At 48.7% G+C, this 21,492-nt stretch overlaps 9 protein-coding genes across 9 annotated transcripts; 4 read left to right on the top strand and 5 right to left on the bottom strand.

The window, feature by feature from the left end:
- Positions 1–2: 2 nt before the first annotated feature.
- TRVA0_059S00430 (uncharacterized protein) lies at positions 3–1,043 on the bottom strand (the record flags this gene model as incomplete). Its single annotated transcript, XM_076687465.1, has 1 exon — positions 3–1,043. One exon carries the CDS (start codon positions 1,041–1,043, stop codon positions 3–5), a length of 1,041 nt encoding a protein of 346 aa, XP_076538303.1.
- Positions 1,044–1,645: 602 nt separating this feature from the next.
- MAK16 (ribosome biosynthesis protein MAK16) lies at positions 1,646–2,633 on the top strand (the record flags this gene model as incomplete). The annotated part of the gene is made up of 2 exons (XM_076687464.1): positions 1,646–1,657; positions 1,722–2,633. The coding sequence occupies 2 exons, from the start codon at positions 1,646–1,648 to the stop codon at positions 2,631–2,633; spliced, it is 924 nt and encodes a 307-aa protein (XP_076538302.1).
- Positions 2,634–2,929: 296 nt separating this feature from the next.
- Positions 2,930–6,668, bottom strand: TRVA0_059S00386 (uncharacterized protein; the record flags this gene model as incomplete). Its single annotated transcript, XM_076687463.1, has 2 exons — positions 6,631–6,668; positions 2,930–6,578 (listed from the first exon to the last, which is right to left on the bottom strand). The coding sequence occupies exon 2, from the start codon at positions 6,575–6,577 to the stop codon at positions 2,930–2,932; it is 3,648 nt and encodes a 1,215-aa protein (XP_076538301.1). The 5' UTR covers position 6,578; positions 6,631–6,668.
- A 1,146-nt stretch (positions 6,669–7,814) lies between these two features.
- SWE1 (tyrosine protein kinase SWE1) lies at positions 7,815–10,544 on the bottom strand (the record flags this gene model as incomplete). The annotated part of the gene is made up of 2 exons (XM_076687462.1): positions 7,815–8,441; positions 8,496–10,544. The coding sequence occupies 2 exons, from the start codon at positions 10,542–10,544 to the stop codon at positions 7,815–7,817; spliced, it is 2,676 nt and encodes an 891-aa protein (XP_076538300.1).
- A 478-nt stretch (positions 10,545–11,022) lies between these two features.
- On the bottom strand, positions 11,023–11,518 carry TRVA0_059S00342 (uncharacterized protein; the record flags this gene model as incomplete). Its single annotated transcript, XM_076687461.1, has 2 exons — positions 11,023–11,166; positions 11,459–11,518. 2 exons carry the CDS (start codon positions 11,516–11,518, stop codon positions 11,023–11,025), a joined length of 204 nt encoding a protein of 67 aa, XP_076538299.1.
- Positions 11,519–13,624: 2,106 nt separating this feature from the next.
- SPT14 (phosphatidylinositol N-acetylglucosaminyltransferase SPT14) lies at positions 13,625–14,984 on the top strand (the record flags this gene model as incomplete). The annotated part of the gene is made up of 2 exons (XM_076687460.1): positions 13,625–13,641; positions 13,691–14,984. The coding sequence occupies 2 exons, from the start codon at positions 13,625–13,627 to the stop codon at positions 14,982–14,984; spliced, it is 1,311 nt and encodes a 436-aa protein (XP_076538298.1).
- A 16-nt stretch (positions 14,985–15,000) lies between these two features.
- Positions 15,001–18,042, bottom strand: TRVA0_059S00298 (uncharacterized protein; the record flags this gene model as incomplete). The annotated part of the gene is made up of 2 exons (XM_076687459.1): positions 15,001–17,937; positions 18,001–18,042. 2 exons carry the CDS (start codon positions 18,040–18,042, stop codon positions 15,001–15,003), a joined length of 2,979 nt encoding a protein of 992 aa, XP_076538297.1.
- Positions 18,043–18,985: 943 nt separating this feature from the next.
- CDC31 (centrin) lies at positions 18,986–19,533 on the top strand (the record flags this gene model as incomplete). The annotated part of the gene is made up of 3 exons (XM_076687458.1): positions 18,986–19,030; positions 19,084–19,137; positions 19,186–19,533. The coding sequence occupies 3 exons, from the start codon at positions 18,986–18,988 to the stop codon at positions 19,531–19,533; spliced, it is 447 nt and encodes a 148-aa protein (XP_076538296.1).
- A 790-nt stretch (positions 19,534–20,323) lies between these two features.
- MRPL40 (mitochondrial 54S ribosomal protein uL24m MRPL40) lies at positions 20,324–21,223 on the top strand (the record flags this gene model as incomplete). The annotated part of the gene is made up of 1 exon (XM_076687457.1): positions 20,324–21,223. The coding sequence occupies one exon, from the start codon at positions 20,324–20,326 to the stop codon at positions 21,221–21,223; it is 900 nt and encodes a 299-aa protein (XP_076538295.1).
- Between the last annotated feature and the right edge of the window lie 269 nt (positions 21,224–21,492).

Here is a 21,492-nt window from a genome sequence, read left to right as displayed (position 1 = left end):
GCCTACCATACCGCGCTAGGTTGTTCTTTTTCAGGGACCGGAGAACGCGATTTCGACAGAGATCGTGAGCGTGGTCTTCCTGTTGGCGGAGAGTCATTTGAGCGACGGGAATCTCTCGAGGACCGCCTAGAATCTCTTGAATATCGTCGAGAGTCCCGTGATCCAGAATCTCGGGAATCTCTCGAATATCGTCGAGAGTCCCGTGATCTCGAATCCCGTGAATCTCGTGAAACTCGCGAATCCATAGAGTACGATCTCCTTGAGCCACGGGAGTAGGATCTTCTTCGTGGACTCCGGGAATATGATCTTGATCGCCTTCTACCCCGGCTTCTCGACGAGCTTCGGGAATCATATGACCGCGGGCTTTTACTCCAGGATGATCCCCTGCTTCGCGAAGAGTACCGTGAGTGGGAGGAAGACCTGCTAGGCGAATAGCTTCTTCGTCTCCTTTCTCGGCCTCTATCTCTTCCCGGCCGGTAGTAATCTCCTTCAACAGGTGCCACCTCTCTATATGAACTCGGGCTCGGCGATCTTGAGTATTCTTTAGCGCTCTCATGCTCGTCCTCGCTGTACTCGAACTCCCCGCGCTCAAGCTCGCGGATCTGCTCCTCGATAACCGCTTCCTGGTCTTTCGTGAGGAATGCCGGCTGGAAGGAAATCCTAATTCCCTTGATGCGCCTTGTTCTCAGTAGTCTAGCTCTGGCCTGGGCCATTCGCTTCTGTTGGGCGTCCTGCCTCAGTTTCTCCATTTCTTGGTTTACTTGCGGTGTTTCGCCGTCTTTACGCGCCTGAACCCTCTCTTCGAGCTTCTTACGGCGCTCTATTCTTTCTTCCTCGGTCATTCTGCGTCTCTGCAGGATGCCTCCGCCGCTGGTTTGGCCCATGAGCGCCCCGAACTTGCGGTTCTTGCTGGGTTCATCTGTCTTCGTTTTGTACTTTTCTTCAATCGCTTTCCTTCTTGCGGCCAGGGACTCGGAGACACTTCTTTTCGGGGCCCGATTATCGTCTTCGTCCTCTTTCAAAATCGCTCGTGTTCTCTTCATTGTTCATCATCATCTACTCTCCATGCTCTTGCTTAAACCAGTTAAAATGTTCGGGTCGATTATGTTTTGTAGAATTAAACACCGCTACATCTTTAAAAGGAAATACTTTACCTAAATATTATATATTATATATTAAGTACTTGGAGCATATATATCATAAACTATGTGCATGATATTTAATAGCAATTCAATTCTCTAAAGCTCCAACTTATCCAACTTATCAAATTCCGGTCTTACTATGCCAAGTAATACAGTTGATCTAACTATTGTGACATTTCCATAAGTACTGTAGTTGCTTTGAACTCTCCTGGTCAGCAAGTTAGCCATAAATACCAGAAATTTTGATGACCACATCATAGCAATATTAATCCTTTGGCTGCCTACTTTTGAACGTTACGTCGTTTTATTCCGTTGACGTCTCTCGATATATCGCCCCACTCATTGGTACGTTAATTGGCCCGGTCAGCCGCACCGTTCATCGATTGCACAGCCGTGCATTCATATCCAAAAATTTTTTTTTTTCGCGCGGAAAATTTCAAATCGGCAGCTTTTGATAGATCAAGCAAACCGATTGCTGTAGGATCAAAGGAGAATACTAACAAATGTCGGACGAAGTAAGTACGAGAAGAAACGGGGACCTTATGGAATGACATATCTGACTTTTTGGCTTTTTTATAGATTATCTGGGAGGTGATTAACCAGCACCACTGTTCGTTCAAGCTCAAGACGACCAAGGGACAGAATTTCTGCAGAAATGAGTATAACGTGTCTGGTCTGTGTAACCGCCAGTCATGCCCCTTGGCGAACTCCAAGTACGCGACGGTCAGATCCGTGGATGGCCGGCTGTACCTCTACATGAAGACCGCGGAGCGACAGCACATGCCCGCCAAGTGGTGGGAGCGCATCAAGCTATCAAATAACTACGCTAAGGCGCTGAAGCAGATAGACGATCTCCTCATCTACTGGCCGAATTTCCTCGTTCACAAGTGCAAGCAGCGAATGACCAGGCTGGTCCAGGTCGCGATCAAGGAACGACGGCTGGCCGGCAAGGAATACGAGCGACACTATGTCGGCCAGGCTCCAAAGGTCAAGCGACGGGAGGAGACGCGAGAGCGAAAGGCTCTTGTGGCGGCGAAGATTGAAAAGAGTATTGAGAAGGAGCTGTTGGAGCGACTCAAGTCTGGTGCATACGGCGAGCAGCCGCTTAACGTTGATGAGCACATTTGGAAGAGGGTGCTCAATGGCATGCAGGGCGACCATCTGCTGGTCGAGGACGACTCGGAGGCTGAAGAAGAGAGGCTCGAGGAGGAGCTTGAGGAAGAGGAAGACGAGGATGTTGGCCAGGTTGAGTATGTTGAGGGTGATGAGTACGACGAGGATGAGCTTGTTGAGATGGAGGATCTCGAGCAGTGGATGGACCAGTCTGAGAGCGAGGAGTACCGCAGCGACGAGAGCGAGAGCGACAGCGCATCCGAGGACGAGGATGAAGAGAAGAAGAAGAAGGCCAGCAAGAAGAAGCGACGGCGAGAGCGAGTGGAGATCGAAATGGAGGAGGAAGGCGCCCCTGCACAGCAGCAGACTGTCTACTAGACATCCACCTTTGCATAATTTATCAAAATTGAACCGTCTGTGGTTTCCCTTTAGAATTATAATGTCATGTTTCTTACCGAAGAATAGTTGCAGCGTAACAACTGGGGGGACCCCCCCAGACCCCCCTTGGGCTCCGCTTCGCGGAGGGTTTGGTTGAAGGGGGTTTGGGGGCAGAGCCCCCAACTACGGGAGCTCGAGGGCTGGCCCTCGAATCATTCTGCTGTAATTGGGGGGACTAGCGGACTTCTTGATTGCAATGTTGTACAATTTCCCTTAAGATCTAAATAAGTATTAATCTACACGTTAGTCACACATTTTTCACTGTGAGCAGTGTACCTCGCTGCGGCGACTGTCTTTCTAGCGGCCACAACAGCCCAGTCACTGGCAATCTCGCTCTGGTCATCACTGAATGGGTCAGAAGTGACCGTCGAGTACTCAAGGTGCCAAGACGACAGCGGCAAGTTCTGCAGCGTGAACTTGACGTTGATGCCCCCGACCGCTTCATGCACTCTAGAAGTTGTGCTAAACCGGCACAGGAGTTTCTCCTCGACACCCCTATTAAGAGTAACCGGGGATGAGAATCGCCACGTGATTCGCTGATTCTCCCTGTTGAACGACGCCGTCGGTCGAGATTGTGCAGAAACTGCCTGGCTATCTACGTCGTCCACTCCTTCCACTGGGACGCTGATGACGAAGTCAGAAATAGTCAGCTGGGTCCCTTCAAAGTCGTCGGCAAGTTTATACACAAGCATAAGACTGGCCTGTCTCTTCTCGAGCCGCCATACTGGCGTGAAGATGATGGGAACAACGACCTTGCTCAAGGTGTACTTCAGTCCCACGATGCCAACTCGTAGGTTGTGGATGAGGTTGGCGTTAGTAACCCGGAACTCCTGTTCAGAAGACGGCGCAATGAAGCTTGGGTTCGGAATAACCCTTTCCAGGGCATGAGACGAATCGGCAACTCGAATGTTGATCTCATTTGGCACGTCATCTCCAAGGTATCCAAACGCGACCTCGCCAATGGCGGAAGCAGATTCAACAACACCATCCTTGAGGTTAGCAGTGATTCCCTCAACCACAGTGGCGGCAAGGCCGCTAGAGGAGCCCAATGGCAGCTCGGGATGTCGAGAAGACGGGGCGGGACTAGAAGAGGCCCCGCTCAGCGACGACCGGCCTGTGAACTGAGTATCAATGGGGTGAATCTCTCTCATCTTCGTCACAGACTCAGCTTCAGAGTCTGCATAGGTAGTAGGAGTTTCCACCACCCGCTCAGGAGCACCATCCTCCTCATCCGGAGACTCGACTTCATCATTGGTAGCCGTCGGTTCAGGTGCCATACGCAATTCCTCCTTGGGCTGTTCGTTAACAGGTACTTCCGGCTCAAGGGAGCCGCCCTTGGTAGACGGTGCAGCGTTATCGTCAGCCGCAGTGTTTTCTAGCGCTAGAGCGGTCGCTGCTGCTGCAATGCCGGCTCCAGCGGCAACGCCAGCAGCTGAATTAGGAGTAATTGCATGCTCCGCGACACTAGGTATGCTGAGCTCAGGAGACTGCCGCGCGTCGGAGAAGATTTCAGACTCGGTCTCTTCTAATGGTCGAGACGGAAGCTCTTTGGACAGATTGAGAGACCCTGCACCTGAGGAGCTCGATTCTTCTTCTGGAGCTGCGACCGCCTTTGGTGGAGGAGGCGGTGGTGGAGGAGGAGGAACGAATGCCTGTTGCTGTTCTGGTTCTTCCTTCGCCTTGTCGCCAAATCCATCAGTTGATCCGTTGCCGTTGATGGCTCCTCGTAGATGGAAGGGTGGAGGAATAGCCGTTGCAGACGCGCCAGGAGTCTCATCAAATATACTCAGTGGCTGCTTCTGAGGGAATTGCTGAGTCTGTAGGAATTGCTGGGTTGCAGAAGCTTGTGGGAACTGCTCAGCCGTAGGGGACTGCTGACTCTGTGGGAACTGTTGGGCTGTAGGGGACTGCTGGGTCTGTGAAAACTGCTGAGCCGTAGGGGACTGCTGGGTTGGCAAGAACTGCTGGTTTGGTGGGGACTGCTGGGGGAACTGGTCGGTTGGCGGGAACTGCTGGGCCGTAGGGGATTGTTCGACACTCTTACTTAGAGCGGCAGACCCTGCAGTAGTATGCGGGAATGCCTGCAACTGGCTCATGAACGATCCACTTGTGGGTGATGACGCGGGTTCCTCCAGCGACGGCTCAATGCCCGTAAACAGTCGAGACTGGATATCGCGTCTGCCGCGCTGAGCTCGGTTCGATACAGTGGCCTGTGATCTCAGCTGGGAAGCTAGCTGTGACAAAACAACATCGTCTTCCTTGTCCTTATCAACGCTCTGATCCTTGATCTCTACCCGGAATGGACTTCGATCATCGTTCTCATCACCGGAGGCAGCTTGCTGTGGCTGTTGCTGCGACTGTGGCTGAACATTCGCCTTTCTCGAAGGAGGCGGCTGGGGCTTAGAGCCAAGAGACGACTGTCTTTTCGGCGGTGCCCGAGGTGGCACCGTCCCAGTGCCCTGCTGAGGCTGTGCCTGCGCCTGTGCCTGTGGAGCGTTGTTGTAGACCTCTGGAGATTCTCGCGGCGAAGAGTAGCTGCTGATATTTCCCGCTTGCGATACATCGGCCACCGGCTGATTGGTAGTCACTGATTGAGGAACGATTGGTGGCTGGGTAGCGGTCACTGGCTGAGGAACGAACGGTGGCTGGTTGGCGGACACTGGCTGAGGAACGATCGGTGGCTGGCTGGCGGTTACTGGCTGGGTCGGGGTCATTGGCTGGAAGGCGCTCATTGGCTGAGTGGCGCTCCTGGATGGAGGGGCCGCTGGAACTTCGTTATTTGGCATTGTAGTGGCCCGGTTCGCGCCTACTGCGCCAACTGGCTGCTGCTGTTGTTGCTGTTGCTGGAACTGGTGCTGGCTTCGACGCGAAGGCAAAGAGCTCAACGACTCACTGTCGCCCTCTTCTTCTTCCCGAATAGCCGGGCCGCCACTAGTTTCCTTAGCCTTGCCCTTCTTCCTGCTCTTAAAAATGGAGCCCACCTTAGATCGCAGCTTTGCCCTCCCAGCACTCAACGGCTTCTCCTTCGAATGAACCGACGAACCGTCCTCGGCCTCATTGAAAGGCCCCCCACGCTGAGGCGCACCGCTAAGCCTCTTGTTCTGAGCGCCTCCGGGGTGTTGATTATGATGGGGGTGCGGAAATCCAAGCGAAGAGGTCCGGTGAGCGGTCTCCAGACGCGGAGTAAGCGCTCCACTGGCGACCTTGGACGCAAAGCTGTTCATATCTTCGTACGGTTCAAACGACAGAATGGAATTGAGTGACTTCTCGGCTTCCTTGATGGATCCCTGTGCTCGATCGACCTCCAGCGTCTGCATCCGCGTCAAACTGTCCTTGACAAGCACCAGTCTCGCTTCATCAACCACTTCCAACTGCTCAGTCAAATAGGGCGCCTGGCTCTCCCACGAGCTCCTGCTCTCAGCCAGCTGAATCTGGTGCTCCTCATTACCTCGCTGGTGCTGGAGCTTCTCCTCAGCGTGGACCAACTGGCGAGCCAGTTGCGTCAGTCCCTCCTGCAGCTGCTTCACGTCCTGGAACTGGTTCGATCGCGAAGAGAAGTTCCTTAGCGGAGACTCAATTTCAGCGTGCAGCTTGTGGCTGAATACTTTGGCCGAGGATGCCGATTGCTCGACGGACGCAACCACCAGGGTCCACGTCGGAGAGAGCGAGCCCAGCAGGCCGCTCGAGGGCGTGGCCCTTCGCGACAGCTTCTCCAGCTCAGCAGCATAGTTGTTCTCGATCCTGGCCCGCTCTCGCGCCCAGTCGGCAATCTCCTCGTTCAACGCTTTGGCCCGGTTCAAGCGGTCTCTCACGATATCGGCGGCCGCGACGGGCGGAACGGACGACAGAATCGCGTTGGTATACAACTCCTTTGACTCCGTCATGCTACCGGCAAGTTAGCCTCTGATCAATTGCCCTGGCGTCTCTGGCTACTCACTCCTCTATTCAAAACCCCTCTGCCACTGGTTCAAATCGGTGTGTGCGGAAGTTAAAGTGGGTTGGGTGCACTCCAAGGGGGCTCGCCCCCGTCTTTTGGGACGTTTGTCGTTCACAAAGGCCCCACCTGCCATTGCTTGCCGAGACAGCTGCATAGGACGCATTCGGCGGCAATATGGCGTTATAGGGGTGTATTACAGGGATGAGGATGTTCGGAGGACACGGAATTCATACAATTAGTTGAGTCTTTTTGGAGTGTTGATTTTCAGTTGGGTTCTGGGCTGCTTTTGCGTGGTAATAGCGTTAGTTGTGACGCTGGTACATATTAAAACGGTGGTACCGGTATTGCCTATTGCATGGTTATATTAATTGAATGTATCAGCTTTCTCATTAATTTTAAACCGAATTGCAGATCACTTAAGAGTGTAACATCCGTAGCATTCAAGCTACTCCCTGAACGCATATTGGTAGTCGCTATTAAGCGTTACATAACGTTTAATTGACAGGAATACCATGCATCTACAGGTAACCGGTATACAACCTAATGATTATATTAGCGAATGCTTAGTACAAATTACCGGTGGTATATTAGATTCTGCTAAGATAGAGGAATACAATTGAGGACGCCTACTGTGTTCAATTCATTTTAAATGCAGTTTTCGATAAATTGTTTGTAGTCCTGTACTGATACCAGGTAGAGAGACTCTACTATTGGTATTACGGAATCGAGTATTAAAACACCCCAAATCCTGGTATTGTTAGCGGAAAATTAAACAACATGTTCTAAGTAATAATAAATGCAATTGACATTAACTTGGTAACACTTAATTACGATAACATTTACGATATTGTGTTCGGCCCCTATACACTTCTATCCGATATCACCATTCACAATGTTCTCCTGAACCATTACCGGTACAATCAGTGAAATGGCTACGAGTTCTCCGCGAAGCGGAGCTACGGGGGTTTGGGGGCTGGCCCCCAAGTCAATTGAAGCTTTAGCGGAGTATGTTTTCGCGTAGATTAATTAATATTTTCCGATAATAGCCAAATTCTTTATTCGAACACCTCTATTGCTTTTAATCCCTAAATACACACCATATTACAAATTAACATACACAATAAAATAAAAAAAAACAAAAATCGTTAGCGATAAATAAAAAAATCGTCGTAAATCATTAGGAGTTAGAGTTGCATTTCCGAGTCTTGGTGATTCATGTCGTCGTCAATTGGTTCAGGGCCGTAGTCGCCCTCGTAAACCACTGCACCCGCCTTACTGCGAGTACCAACCCAAATGACCTCCTCAGTGGAGAGTAGGTCGTCTGCGGTGGGACGCTCTGCTGGGTTGGGCTTGAGCATCCACTGCACGACCCGGTCGAGCGCCGCAGAGTCGTCAATCATAAACTTAGGCGCCCATGGCGGAAGGTGCGCCGTAGATGGCAAAAGCTCATCTTCATCCTCAGCGTGGGAGACTCGAAGATCGCCGCTGCTAAGCCGCCCGGCCTCGGTGAGATCGCCAGATCGCAGCTTCTGCCATGGAAGACCATTGTCGGGCAAAACAATATTAGCGGCGATTTCAAGCATCATCAGACCAAGCGAAAAGATGTCTGCTGGCTTGTCGTACTGCTGGCACGACAAAACCTCAGGGGCAATGTATTCCCGATCGCCCTCACGCTCAATGCCTTTGGGCACTGGGTACTGCACTGCCATGCCAAAATCGCCAATCTTCAATGTTCCTTCAAAAGTAATAAAAACATTCGCTGGTTTGAGGTCCAAATGGAGGAATCCTTCGTTATGAATGTATCGGAGACCCTTTAAATTTTGTGTTAGTAAAAGTTCAAAGTAGCAAAAAAAAGGGAGACTTACCATTGTTAGTTCAACCAAAATCTTCCACACTCGCCATTCGTCTAGCCGCGAGATATTGCCTTGCTCGGAAATGAATGCATCAAGGTTACCGTTCTCGCAGTATTCCGTCTGTATATACAAGTGCCCGTTATCCTCCCACGCATCGAACAGAGAGATAATGTGATCTCTCCCCTCGTCCTGCGTTTGGGACTCGGTAAGCTGTTTGAGGATAATGACCTCCTCGAGCCGTCGCTCTCGTGCCATGGGACCCAAAAATGGGTACTTGGTATGCTTCACGGCGTATCGATTCGGCTCCCTGGCCGGAGTCGACACTCGCTCCGCCACGGCGTACACCGTGGAAAACTCCCCCTGTCCCAGCAGAGTCACATTCTCAAACCGCTGCGTCAACGACAGGTCAATGTTATCGTTAGCAGCCCGCGACTTGCCGTAAAGCCCAGCCGGGACTATTGAAGACTCAAGTAAGTCAAGCGGCGTCTTGGGGGTTCGTGCTGGAGTTCTCGGCGGGTCGTTAAGACTGTGCGGAGAGGACTCGTTCGTGTGGTCTGGCGTGATTGTCCGCTGGCCCTCCGACATCTCCCGCTGTGCTGGTGGCCGGGGTAGAGGCCGCGACGGGAACTGGAAGTTCTGCTGAATATGGTGGTCGCGGGTTGGCGTAGCGGGCGGTTCGTCTTCTAAGGAAAGACCGCGGCCACCCATAGTACTCTCAATGTCGCCACTGCTGTTGAAGCGCAGTTTTGTCCTAAATTTAAGTGGGGTTAAGTCACCACCCGATACGTTGTTGAACAGAGACGAATACGAGGACTTGGAGTTGAGCTGAGACGGATACGAAAGGGGCTTCTTGCATGGAGTGTCTGGCGGGCCCTTGGGTTCGAGATGCTTCATGCGATTGCGCTTCGACAGCAGACCGGTGCTCATGAACGCTGTCTGTAGAGGCTTGACGAGCTTATAGTTGTTGTCTGGGGTATTGAAGTCTTTTTGCTGCATTTCCGCGCTAAGTGCTGCATTGAGCTTAAACTTGGGCTTCTGCGCGCCGGCTTTGTTGAAGTAGAGCTGTTTGTTGACCTTGTTGTGGTTCGCCGTAGGCGATGGCGACGGCGAGGTTGAATAAATATTGGCGTTATTGCAGTGGCTATGCGAAGGGGCGCTTCCGGCAAACGCTTCGCTGGTAAATGTCTTTAGCTGGAACGGCGTGGAGAATTCCACCTCCTCCTCTTCTTCTTCCTCTTCCTCTTCGCCATCGGCCATTTCAAAATCCTCATCGGGATGAAACCCGTCTTCGTCTTCCAACGAGTTCATTCTGCGCAGTTTTGCAGCCTGCTTAGCATTGAACAAGGCACTTTGAGGCCGGCTGTGGGGGTGTTCCTCTTCAGAGTCGTGCTGAAGCTGCTGTAAAGAGTGCTGTGGCTGCGTCTGAGGCTGCGGCGGTTTGGGTTTAAGGAACACATCGCCATGAGTCGAAAGCCTACGCTTGAGTCCGTGAACAACCGACTCGTCGGCCAAAGTGTGAGCGGTCACGGGGGACGGAGTGCGGTCCACCACCTTCGTGGCCACGGTATTACTGTTATTCGAGCTGAGGCTGCTGAAACTCGACTTTTCGCTAATGCTGGAGCTCGTCTCTCCCGGTGATATCGATAAGGTTGCCTCGTCGAGATTGAGGAAGCACGTAGACCGGCGCAGCGTCTTTTTGGTAGTCGGCGTAGTTTGGTTGCTGAGCATAGCGGTCGACCTCAAACCGCCCTGCAAGCTCTGGCGTCGCGACCGGGGAAGCGTCTGCTTTCGCGGAGTAGAGTTACTGCCGGGAATAGCCATTTTCAATGGCGTATGCGCATGCTTATACAGGTCCAGAGGGGTATGATGATGTGGTGGTCCCGGCGGAGGGCACATTTTTTTGTCTGCCGGTGGTCCTGTCTTATCCATTGGGTGCAATGGCGGACTTGAGTAGGAGGTGAGCATTGACGTATCTGAAGAAGCAGACGAACAGGACGAGTTCAGAGAAGAAGTCGAACAAGAGGATTCAGACCGCGTACGAGAATTAAACGGCAGGTCCATAGACTGGATATCAAAAATAAGAGGGTATCTCAAAACGTGAATAAATAACAATAAATAGCGTTCAAGCCGTTATGAAGCGTTTTCTCGGTGGGGTCGTGTGCGAGCCTCTGTCCGGCTCTTTCCTGACACGGCCGATGTGTTTTAATATACGTGAACGCGTGGTCGGATATTGTTTTGATTTTCGCCCCCAGTCGATCAATATATCGAGATCTCTTGCCGGGAGGCGACTAATAAACGAGCCGGCGAAGGAGGAGAGGGGGGTGGGGGCTATAATGTCGATAAAGCAAGGAGGTGCGAGTGTTATTTCCGAGATCTTTCGCGGCAAACACACACTGTAATATACCCCCGGGGGATCGGATCTAAGCCAGGAGGCTCTTTTCCCTGCCCAAAAATTACACGAGAGCGTTGCGTTCTTTCCCAACTTAATAAAAAAAAGAACGCACCGAGATGGTATATACACACACTCTCTCGGGGCTTATTATCCCTCCGCCTCTATTATTTTTTTTTCGTGGCTATCCAAAAGAGAGGAGAGATATCCCGCAACAACACACACACACACAGTCTGTAGGATGTTGTTGTCGTCCTTTTCGTGATGTCGACCTGGGGACGGTGGGTTGCTGTGCTGGTAAACTTGATTAGATGGGCCCAAAAAAATGTTTAGTTGTTAAGTGAGGCGACGGCGGTTGGTTAAGATTAAAAATAAAATAAGAAAAACCTGGCGGTACGTGGATACGCGCGGCCGCGGCGTGACTAACTGGCGTCGCGCAGAAAAAAGCAACCTCGCTCCTGCTCCCCCTAAGCGCTCTTTTTTTTTTTTTTTTCGCTGGTGATGATTATTTGACCTGCTTCAGCTTATCACATGTACCAGTACACGAACGCCAGACATTCCAACATATCGTCCACAGAGTACTTACTGTCAAGAGATCCTTGAGATCTGAATGGTTGTATAGTGAGCCGTGTAATACTACTACCATGGGTAGTAGCCAATGCCCCCTTCCCCTTTTTGGTTCCTCCCCCTTTTTTGTTTCCTCTTTCTAATCCTGATATGGAAACGCGGGGCCCAATCAGGCAATCTGATTACCCTTTTCGTGTGTTGCCGTGGGAACCACGAGGCGCGCGGTTTGTTTACACTTGACGCGTCTTATTGCGTTCCGTTTAGGAAATAGAGAAACAACCCTGCGTGCGGGCGCGAGACATGCCAACGTCCATAGCAACGGTGTCCACCATCCGCCATTAGACACTACCACACCACCAAAGTAGCGGTTGATTAGCCAAAAAATCGAGTCCGGGGAAAAGGAGCCAAAAAAATAATTTAAAAATAAAAATGAGAGGCTCCACCGACACGACATTTGAACTTTAATTCTCGGGGTGTCTTTCGGGAGAGGCATGGCGGTATTTTTTTTTTTTTTTTGACTGGGGGAGGGGCGGAAAGAGTATTGGGCAACCCTTGCTTGTATAATTGCACACGTACGAGATATTTCAGCCTGCCATACACGGCATTTTCGGAACTATAGCTAGCGAGTAAATTGACAAGCCCGAGTGCATTATGCTCACCGCTGAAAGTAGAAGGAGAAGTAAAAAAAATATATCGTCGCACAGATATTATTGGGAAAGACGGAATACCCAACAATGCTCTCTGCGCGAGCCTCTCAACGCCACACCTTCTGCGGCGTGCTACATTGGCATCTACTAGTACAGTACTACGGTACTACAACATTACAATACTACAGCACTACAGTACCACAGCACTACAGTAATTCAGTACAAATACCGGTAGTACAGTACACAATTGTTTCGTAGTTCGGCAGCAGAGAGAGTTGTACTGTAGCAGTATTGGTAATACCGATACCAATAGAGGTATTATTTTTGTACATTCTGAGGTTATTGCAAGTATTTTGCACATTCTGCAAAGTCATTCGGGCGACTTTTTCGTGCTCTCGGTAACCATGGCTACGTAGTCTTCCTTTTCATTTGACAAAGTGGTCGTACCTGCAGGATTTCTTACGCAACACGTACACCTACTGTAATGAAATTGGCACGTATAGTGAACCTCTGACAGCTGGCAAGTCTCGTGGATCATTTAGAATAGCTGCCGAATTGGGTTACAAAAATTTTATATATATAATACTAGCACTACTTAAGTGAAATAGACTCTGGCTTATCTGACACAATCTCCGTGCTTGTAATACAATGGTCAAATTCTCAAAGGAATCTGTTAAGCGAAACCGTTAGCGAATTGGTTAGCCCCTTATTGCGGAATGAACTGGATAAAGTTTATCACCAATTGTTTGTCATACGATACAGTCCGATAATGCAATAACAGGGGGCTGAATGAATATTCTATGCATCCAGTTCCAGACCGGAGTTTAAGCGAAATGTAGCTCATCGGTTGATCATCCGTATTCCCATGTGTAGGGAGCCCCTTTCAGATTCAAAAACAGCTGCACCAGTGATAATATGGGCGGTTCACGTACTTCTTGGGTATCCACTGCCAATACCACTATGATAGTACTGTACTGACTTTTTTTAAAATCTAGCTTAACGGTATAAAAGCTACATGTGGTATGTTATCTAACGGTAATACATACCCACTACTGGTACTGATGGTGGTTTCAACACAGGCGGAAATTTCGTTCAATTTTTCTATGCCAATTGCATTTTGTACTCACCATACATACTGCTACTGCATTACAATTACGATAAAAATAAATTTCGTGGAAATCCTTGTACTACAGACGTCGGTATGCAAGTGGTACATTGTGTATTTTGGCGCGATAGTACATTAGTCCCTTTTAGTAACTTGGGCCTTCAACGTTGAATCTCCGTTAAGCCTTATGGAAATTTACAAAGTTTTTATCTTTACAATTTCAAAAGTAGCAACCATTGGTACATATCAACGAATATATTGGCCGAATTGACATTGTAGCTCTCATTATGTGACATAACAGTCAACTAGTTAACTTAACTACGAGGCTGACCCCCCATCGCGATCGACATTACCACCTGTTATAATAGTTAATAAACACTCGGTCGTTGAAGAAGTGAAGAAGCGAAGGGACCCATCCCTATTGACAGTAAAGATGGGTTACAATATAGCGTATGAAATGCTTACACTAAAAACTAAATCCAAGGTACTAACAGCGCAGGATGGTATCGGACTTTTTCTATCCACAGACTGGTGGAATAGAGATTCACGTTTATCAGCTATCCCAGAAGCTCATAGATAGGGGCCACTCTGTGGTTATTATCACCCATGCCTATGGTGACAGAACTGGCGTGAGGACACTATCGAACGGCCTGAAAGTATACTACGTGCCGTTTTTTGTGATCTACCGAGAAAGTACCTTCCCGACTGTGTTCTCATTCTTCCCCATCTTAAGACAGATTGTCATCCGAGAAAACATAGACATCATTCATGGCCATGCCAGCTTCAGCAGTTTTACACACGAGGCAATCATCCACGGACGTACAATGGGCCTGAGAACCGTGTTTACGGACCATTCGTTGTTCGGCTTTGCCGATGCTGGATCCATTCTCGGTAATAAGCTGCTCAAATTCACTCTCAGTGACGTCGGCCATACTATCTGTGTCTCGCATACCTGCAAGGAGAACACAGTCTTGCGAGCATCTCTAAATCCTCATTCGGTGAGCGTGATCCCCAACGCGGTGGTTTCAGATAATTTCTTGCCTAATCCTTCAAAGGCTAGCAAGGACTATATTACAATCGTCGTCATCTCGCGGCTGTATGCGAACAAAGGTGTGGATCTGCTCACTGCAATTATTCCTCGAATATGCGCTCTGCACCCAACTGTGCGATTTATCATCGCTGGAAGCGGACCTAAGGAAATTGATCTAGAGCAAATGAGAGAAAAGTATCGGCTTCAAGAACGGGTTGAGCTCATTGGTTCAATTCGCCACGAAAAGGTCCGCGACGTCATGGTTACCGGCCATATCTACCTGCATCCCACGCTAACCGAAGCATTCGGCACAGTTATCGTCGAGGCTGCCTCGTGCGGTCTCCTCGTTGTGACAACCAAAGTTGGCGGTATCCCTGAAGTGCTGCCGAGCCACATGACTGTGTTCGCCTCGCCTTCAGAAGATTCTCTTGTTGAATCAACGTTGCAAGCGATTAAGCTGATCGAAGAAAAGCAGGTCGACACCTCCACTTTCCACGAAGAGATCAAAGATATGTACTGCTGGGAAGACGTGGCCAAAAGGACAGAAGAAGTCTACAATACAATTGACACCGAGACCCTCCAAGAACCGCTAATTGATCGAATGTCGCGATACTACAGATGTGGACCTTGGGCCGGTAAGCTATTCGTAATGTGCGTTGTTGTCGACGTTTTGCTACTCTATTTCTTGGAGTGGATGTGGCCAAGTGATTCTATTGACAAAGCCAAGAAGTGGCCCAAGAAGAAGCTACTCAAAGAAACATGAAAAGAAAAAAAAAACATTAGGACCTCCATGAGAACATCCTAGCCTCACTCACCAAGTCCACAACTTGGAGCTTTAACGTTTCAAGGCTCTCAATCTGCGCAAGCACATGGATCCTGGCGTGAGCTCTAGCATGGCTGGTTTTCCAGCTGAGCTCACTCGATTTAACTCGGTAGGATTCGAAAGTGGAGACCGCTCGTTGGATGTTCTTAAACAGACCATGACATTTACTATACACTAGGCTCTGTGTTCGACCTTGAGTAAGATTGAGCGGAGCCAGTGTCCAGCTGTGGCCAGGCTGCAAGTGTCCACCCTTGGAGTAATAGTCCAGTGCAGATTTAAGCTGCCTTACTTGTAGCTTTAGGGTATCTTTACGCTCGGCTTCTGGCTTCGGCGTGCTAATCACAACTTGAGGGGCGCTTGCTTTGAGTTCTTCAACTTTCGCCTCCAGCTGCTTCTGCGTGTCATGCGAAGTTTTGAGTGCTTGCTTAAGCTCAGCCATGGTCTTGTCATGATCTTTAGATTTTACTAGCTTGGAATCGAGATGTTCAACCTTGACTTCAAGTTCCTCGATAGAACGCTCTTTAGATCGCAACGCAGTTGCAAGCTTTTGGGCCTGCGATTTGAGCTCTTCGATCTCTTGGTCCTTCTGCTTGCTGTTGTCTTTGAGCTGCTTGAAGTGCTCCGCCTTGATAGTCCAGGGAGACATTGGCCTGACAAGACTAACAAGGTCGTTTAGTGAGATTGACTTGAGCTCAGACCATTTTGACAGATAGTCGTCTAGTGAGTTGACTTGTCCGTCTAGTCGAAGCTGTGAAAATGCAGCCAAAAAATCAGGTGTATCGCCATCAGTTTCATCTATCTGCGAGGAAATGGCGATGACATAATTAACCACCTCCCGGCACCTGTTGTACATTTTATCCAACATGTCGTCATCTTTCGGTTGGAGCTTGTAAATTGTGTCCTGTCTTGCGCCTTTGTGGCGGTCCGTAATCTCCTTCAACTGATCACTGTACTTCTTTGCAACGACCTTAGTACGCGATACAATGTCAAGAGAGAATGTGTCGACATTTACAGCGCGATTTATCGACAGTGCCAGATCGCACAGCGAGTGAATGCCATCAAACCTCGCAGCATTCATCACCGGCTGCTTTAGCTCATGAAGCTCTTCATCTGCAATTCGTCTAAACCGGATCGCGTACATGTTGATACTTTTTAGGAATTCCTTCTCATTGAGGTTCTCCTTGCGCAAGGCTTGCGTGTCTTTCCGCAGCTGTTCTTCAGCTGGCGATATCTTCTCCAGAATCGAGCCCACTTGCTGGAACTGCTCGACAGACGTAACACTAAGAGTTTCGACGGCACGTGCAGATACCGCCATAATATCAAACAGACCCGCACAGATCTTAGCGTGTAAGGTAATGTTTTCGCCACGGGATAGCTGCTCCTTGAAGTAGGCATAAATAATACCACTGAGGAAGTGAATACGCTCGAAACAGAGCAATGATTCAATAGACTCCTCATCACTGCCGTATTCCTCAGGGAGGTAGCACTTAACGATCTCCAAGTGCTTAATGGCCTGTATCGATTCGAATTTCTTTAAATCCAAATCCATTGTTCTAATAATCGAAGAAGAAACAGGATTCAGGTCCATTTCCGCAATCTCTCTCTTCTGATCCTGCACCTGTCTAGATTCAGAATCATCCTTCAATGTTTTTAGTTCTGTATTCAGCGTCGACACTAGATCCCTGAACTTTAGAATAGCCGATTCTAGGTACTCGTTTCTGTTTTCAACTTGGGCAATCTTTGCATTGGTTTCTGTGCTTGCTGTTTGCAGCTCCTCAATCTCTTCCTGGAGCTGCTTTTCACGGAAGACGTGGCTAGATTCAATTTCGTCGTTTAGCTCTTTGAGAGTTTCTAGCTCTTCAATGGTATTTTTAAGCTCTTCGCACTGCTCACTGAGTTCCAAATTCTGTTCGGTGAGGCTCTCTATCATGGACTCTGCTCCCAGGGCATTGTCCAGTTGGACTCGCAAATCAGATATAACGCTCTCAGCATCTTTGAGCTTCTCGTTAGTAATATTAAAGTTGGTTGATAGCATTTCGCCCTCTGAAACTGATTTCTGCAGAGACGCTATTCGGTTCTTCATTTCGAACTCCTTTGTAGAATAAATGTCCCTCATTCGTAAAAGGGCTTCTTCCAGCTTTTCGTTTCTCTTCTCCAGCCGCAGGATAGTTCCTTGCTCGCCTCCTGAAGACTCATTAGTTGTGAACACAGCGTTCTCCTCGCGAAGTATCTCACACTCGAGTTCCAAATCCTCGAACTTCTTCTTGAGTGCATCAAACTCTTCTTTGAGCATTTCTGCCTTTTCTTCGGCCATTTCCTTGTCGAGGGTGGCTAGTTCTAACGCTTCTTCGTCAAACTGTCCCGTTACTGGCTCCTCCTCGAGTTCCTTAAGCTTCTCTCTCAACGAAATGATCTCTTCATGCATTGGGGTCAGCTTAGTTTGTAGTCGCTTAATGATATTCTCCAGCTTCCGAATCCGCTGGCTATCGGCTTGGATTTGGTCTCTGTCGTTAATTCGCTTCTTCTCCATGACTTTGAGCTTTGACCGCAGATTCTCAATCTGTCTAGTCAATCCTGCTGTATCATTCTCCTGAACTGGCGATTGCGTGAAAATAGACCTTGCAAATGGCTGAGGGATTGGTCGACTCATTATCTCTGGATCTTTAGCAGCCTGCTCTGGTGGTGTATGGGGTTGTCGGTTTGGTTTACTTAGAGCCCGTGGGGTCATGACAAATGACTTTTTAGCTCGAATTGTAGCATAGTCGAGAATACTACTGCTGTCACTAGGACTTGTCTGGGTGCTCCTGGGGTCTACTGGCGGTTTCAATTGAGGCGGGGTCTTCATCACGACTGATCCCCCGGAGACGGTCCTAGCTGATCTAGCAGAAGAAAGCTAAAAAACAACACATATGCTGTTAGCAAATCTAGGTATTTCCAACTTTTTATAAATACATACCTGATTCTTCACCACACCAGGACGGACGAAGATTCCATGCATTGGTCTGCAGTCGAAATACTTGACACCCTTTACTATCCCACTATTTTTTCCACTTGGAGTATCAAGCTCGATCCCCACCCATCTCCCTTCGGAAAACTCGGTCTCATCGTAGTAGCGTACGGTACCTTCTTCTCCATGTACCGTTACGCGAGACCCTAGCTCTATCATCGCTTCGAAGCGTTAGCTGTTCTCTTGGGCATCCAGACGATCTCCCAACGCGATATCAAAAGCCGAGTACGCGAATTAACGCGTCAACGCATCAACGACCGAGGGGGTTGCTCTATCAAAGTTCGAGTTTATCAGAGATAAGTACTTCAATTCGGATTATAGTTAGCCCACCCAAGTAATTGGCAGTTTGGTCTTGAATACCTTCTATAGATCTTTTAATTGTCCACAGAGCATCCGTAATGATCACACTCACCAGACAATTGAGTTATCTACATTGTACATTATTACATTAGTATTACATGCCAGGAGAATTCTTTGAAATTTCTATTCAAGATCATAACCAGGTATAACTGTATCTGTAATACCGCCGGTATCTGCATTAGATTGCAATTGAAATTTAAGTCCTTGTGAATTAACGATATATAACCGCGATTAATCCTTGCACGTGCAGCCACGCGTATTTCATAAACAATTCATTTGGTAAATGAAATAAAGTAAGCTATTTTTAAGCCGTTCGCTATATACACAAACGTAGGAAAGTTGACGGCCATATTTTGTACTGTCTGGTAGATCGCCTGGACTAGCATCGCATACCTCCTGAACACCACCAGCCGCGCGTTGACGTTTTATTTACAGTTGGGACCTCATTTTTCCATCTTTTTCAAGACGACCGATTGATAACAATAGATTAACGATGAACACGGCGCGAAGACGGATCCCGAACACGGGAATTTTCAATAGCAACCAGGCGGGGAATTACCCCAAGCAGTCTGCTATGCGCGAATTGACAGATGAACAGCGGCAGGAAATCAAAGAAGCTGTATGTTTACCCCTAACTGTTTCCGGGGAAATGAATTTTGTTAACAGTTGTAGTTTGGAGTTTTCGATACTGATAGCGATGGACTGCTCGATTATCACGAACTGAAGGTATGAAAGGTTTTTTTTGGTGGGTCATTTTTCTAACGAAATTTACAGGTTGCAATGCGGGCATTGGGCTTTGACAGTTCGAAATCCGAGGTTCTACAGATCATAAAAGACCACGACCGAAATGGACGCCGACTGATATCCTATGATGATTTCTATCAGGTGATGAGTGCCAAAATTGCTGCACGGGACCCTCTTGAAGAGATTCGACGCGCTTTTCTGCTGTTCGACCACGATAAGACGGGCAAGATCTCGCTACAGGACCTTAAAAGAGTGGCCCAGGAATTGGGGGAAAACCTTGACGATGAGGAGCTGAGGGCAATGATAGATGAGTTTGACTTGGACCAGGATGGAGAGATCAACGAAGAGGAGTTCATTGCGATCTGCGCTGAAAACTAATGCATCGTGTACTAATATTTATAACTAATTTTGATCTTGCTGTGCCGGTACTGTATTTGTGTAATGTAAACAGTTTCTCTAAAGCGGATTTTATATTACTTGAATCATTCTCACGATGATCTTATCGATTATGCCTCTTTAATGCTAAGCGTGATTATGGGACCTAAAAGAATGACCCAGGAAATGGCGAAAACCTTGACGATGAGGAGCGATGATAGGTGAGCTTGACCATTTTTTAACCACTTTTGATCTTGCTCTATTTGTGTAAGGTAAACAATTTTTCTCGATTTCATATGTTGGATCAGTCTTCTTCTCGTCTTCCTCTACTGGGGCTGAAACCTATATACATTCTATAGGCGAATCAATATATTCCGTACTATTTTATAATTGAATAGATATACCGGTAATCTACTATCCCATGTCTGCACTCTACAACTGCTTACCACGGAATACATTAGTCTACACTACCTAAGTGTACCACCTGTATAATGAGCTGTAAGTATTAAAGGCCAACTCTACAAACTTCCATGCGTCTGGTGAGTGGAATTAAAGTACTATAGTAAGCGCTAACCACCTGCTATTAAAAAGTGTCCCCAAGGCCAGAGCTAACAAAAGTTTTGAATACTCTTTTGAAAGCCGAAAGCATGCGTCCTTAGTGGTAATGCTCTCGTCGGTGTAGTGTGATGTTGGGTACCCCGGAGAAGGGTGGTGTCGCGCGCTGGGTGAAAAATTTCAAATCACCGAATCAATTAAACCCGATCACATTTAGCGACTCTTTGGTAGATCCGACATGGTCAACAAACGGTACGCCAAAACGCTGAAGGATCTGAAGGGCATTGCCCGGAAGATTGCTGAGGACAATCAGTTCAAGCACATTCCGCCATTCATGCAGACCCAGTACAAGCTGGAGGTCCCAGAAGAGAAGATGATCCAAGACCCGCTGTTCGTCGAGGGAGACCGTGTACAGATTATCAAGGGCAAGGACCGGGGTAAGGTCGGCAAGATCCACTCTGTGTTCAAGCGAGGTAACGCTGTTTTCGTCGAGGGCCTTGGTGGCACCACGCGAGTCGTCATTCCAAAGCCGATGTGGCTCGAGGGCCAGACCAAGCCGGTGGTGAATATCCCCAATCCAATTCCATACGAAAACATCCGGCTGGTGTCGCAAATCAAGGACGAGAGCGGTAAGATTGAGGATGTTGCTGTGCACTCGTTTGTGCTCGAGGGAAAGTACTTTGATCAGGACCGAAACCAGATGATGCCGATCCGACGGGCAAAGCATGATAAGTCCATCATCATTCCATACCCGCTGCCGCCGCAGCCGCTGGAGCCATCCAAGCCTGAGCTGGCGACCCCTGCTGACGAAGTTGACCGAAGAACGTTCTTCCCTCCGCCAATATTAGAATCTCCGGTAGCCATGGCTGCTCTCGACCAGATCCGAAACCCATACTCCAAGTGGAATAAGCATAAGAAGGTTCGGCCGATTACCGAAATTGAGGCCCAGCTGTTCTCGCCGCCAGAAATGCCAAAAACCCCGGCTACTAAGAAGCTGCTGGAAGAGCTTGCCAAGATGCCCAAGCCTAAGCCAGTTGAGTTCACGAAGGAAATGGAAGAATACATTGCAGCTGAGATCGAGAAGGGTCTCACCAAGCGAGCCGCCGAGGAGACTGACGCTCTTAAGCACTACAACTAAATCATCCGCATTTGTAAATAGGTTTAATAACGACTACGATCAACCCTTTTCACAGAGTGTTCATGGGGGGGACCAGTCCCCCCAAACCCCCCTTGGGGCTCCGCTTCGCGGAGATTTAGGTTGTAACGCCTTGCTACGTTGTAACAGGAGTTTTGTTACAGGCTATTATAGTGTAACGAAAATATTGTTACGTTGTAACCAAACGGGGGTCTGGGGGCTGGCCCCCAGCTATGGGAGCTCGAGGGCTGGCCCTCGAACGCTCTCCACTG

The sequence above is a fragment of the Trichomonascus vanleenenianus genome, assembly GCF_965637985.1.
Source record: "Trichomonascus vanleenenianus strain CLIB 3782 genome assembly, contig: TRVA0_059S, whole genome shotgun sequence".
Taxonomy (NCBI): domain Eukaryota; kingdom Fungi; phylum Ascomycota; class Dipodascomycetes; order Dipodascales; family Trichomonascaceae; genus Blastobotrys; species Blastobotrys vanleenenianus.
The sequence above is the reverse complement of the archived record's forward strand: the minus strand, read 5'-3'. Positions and strand labels throughout refer to the sequence as shown.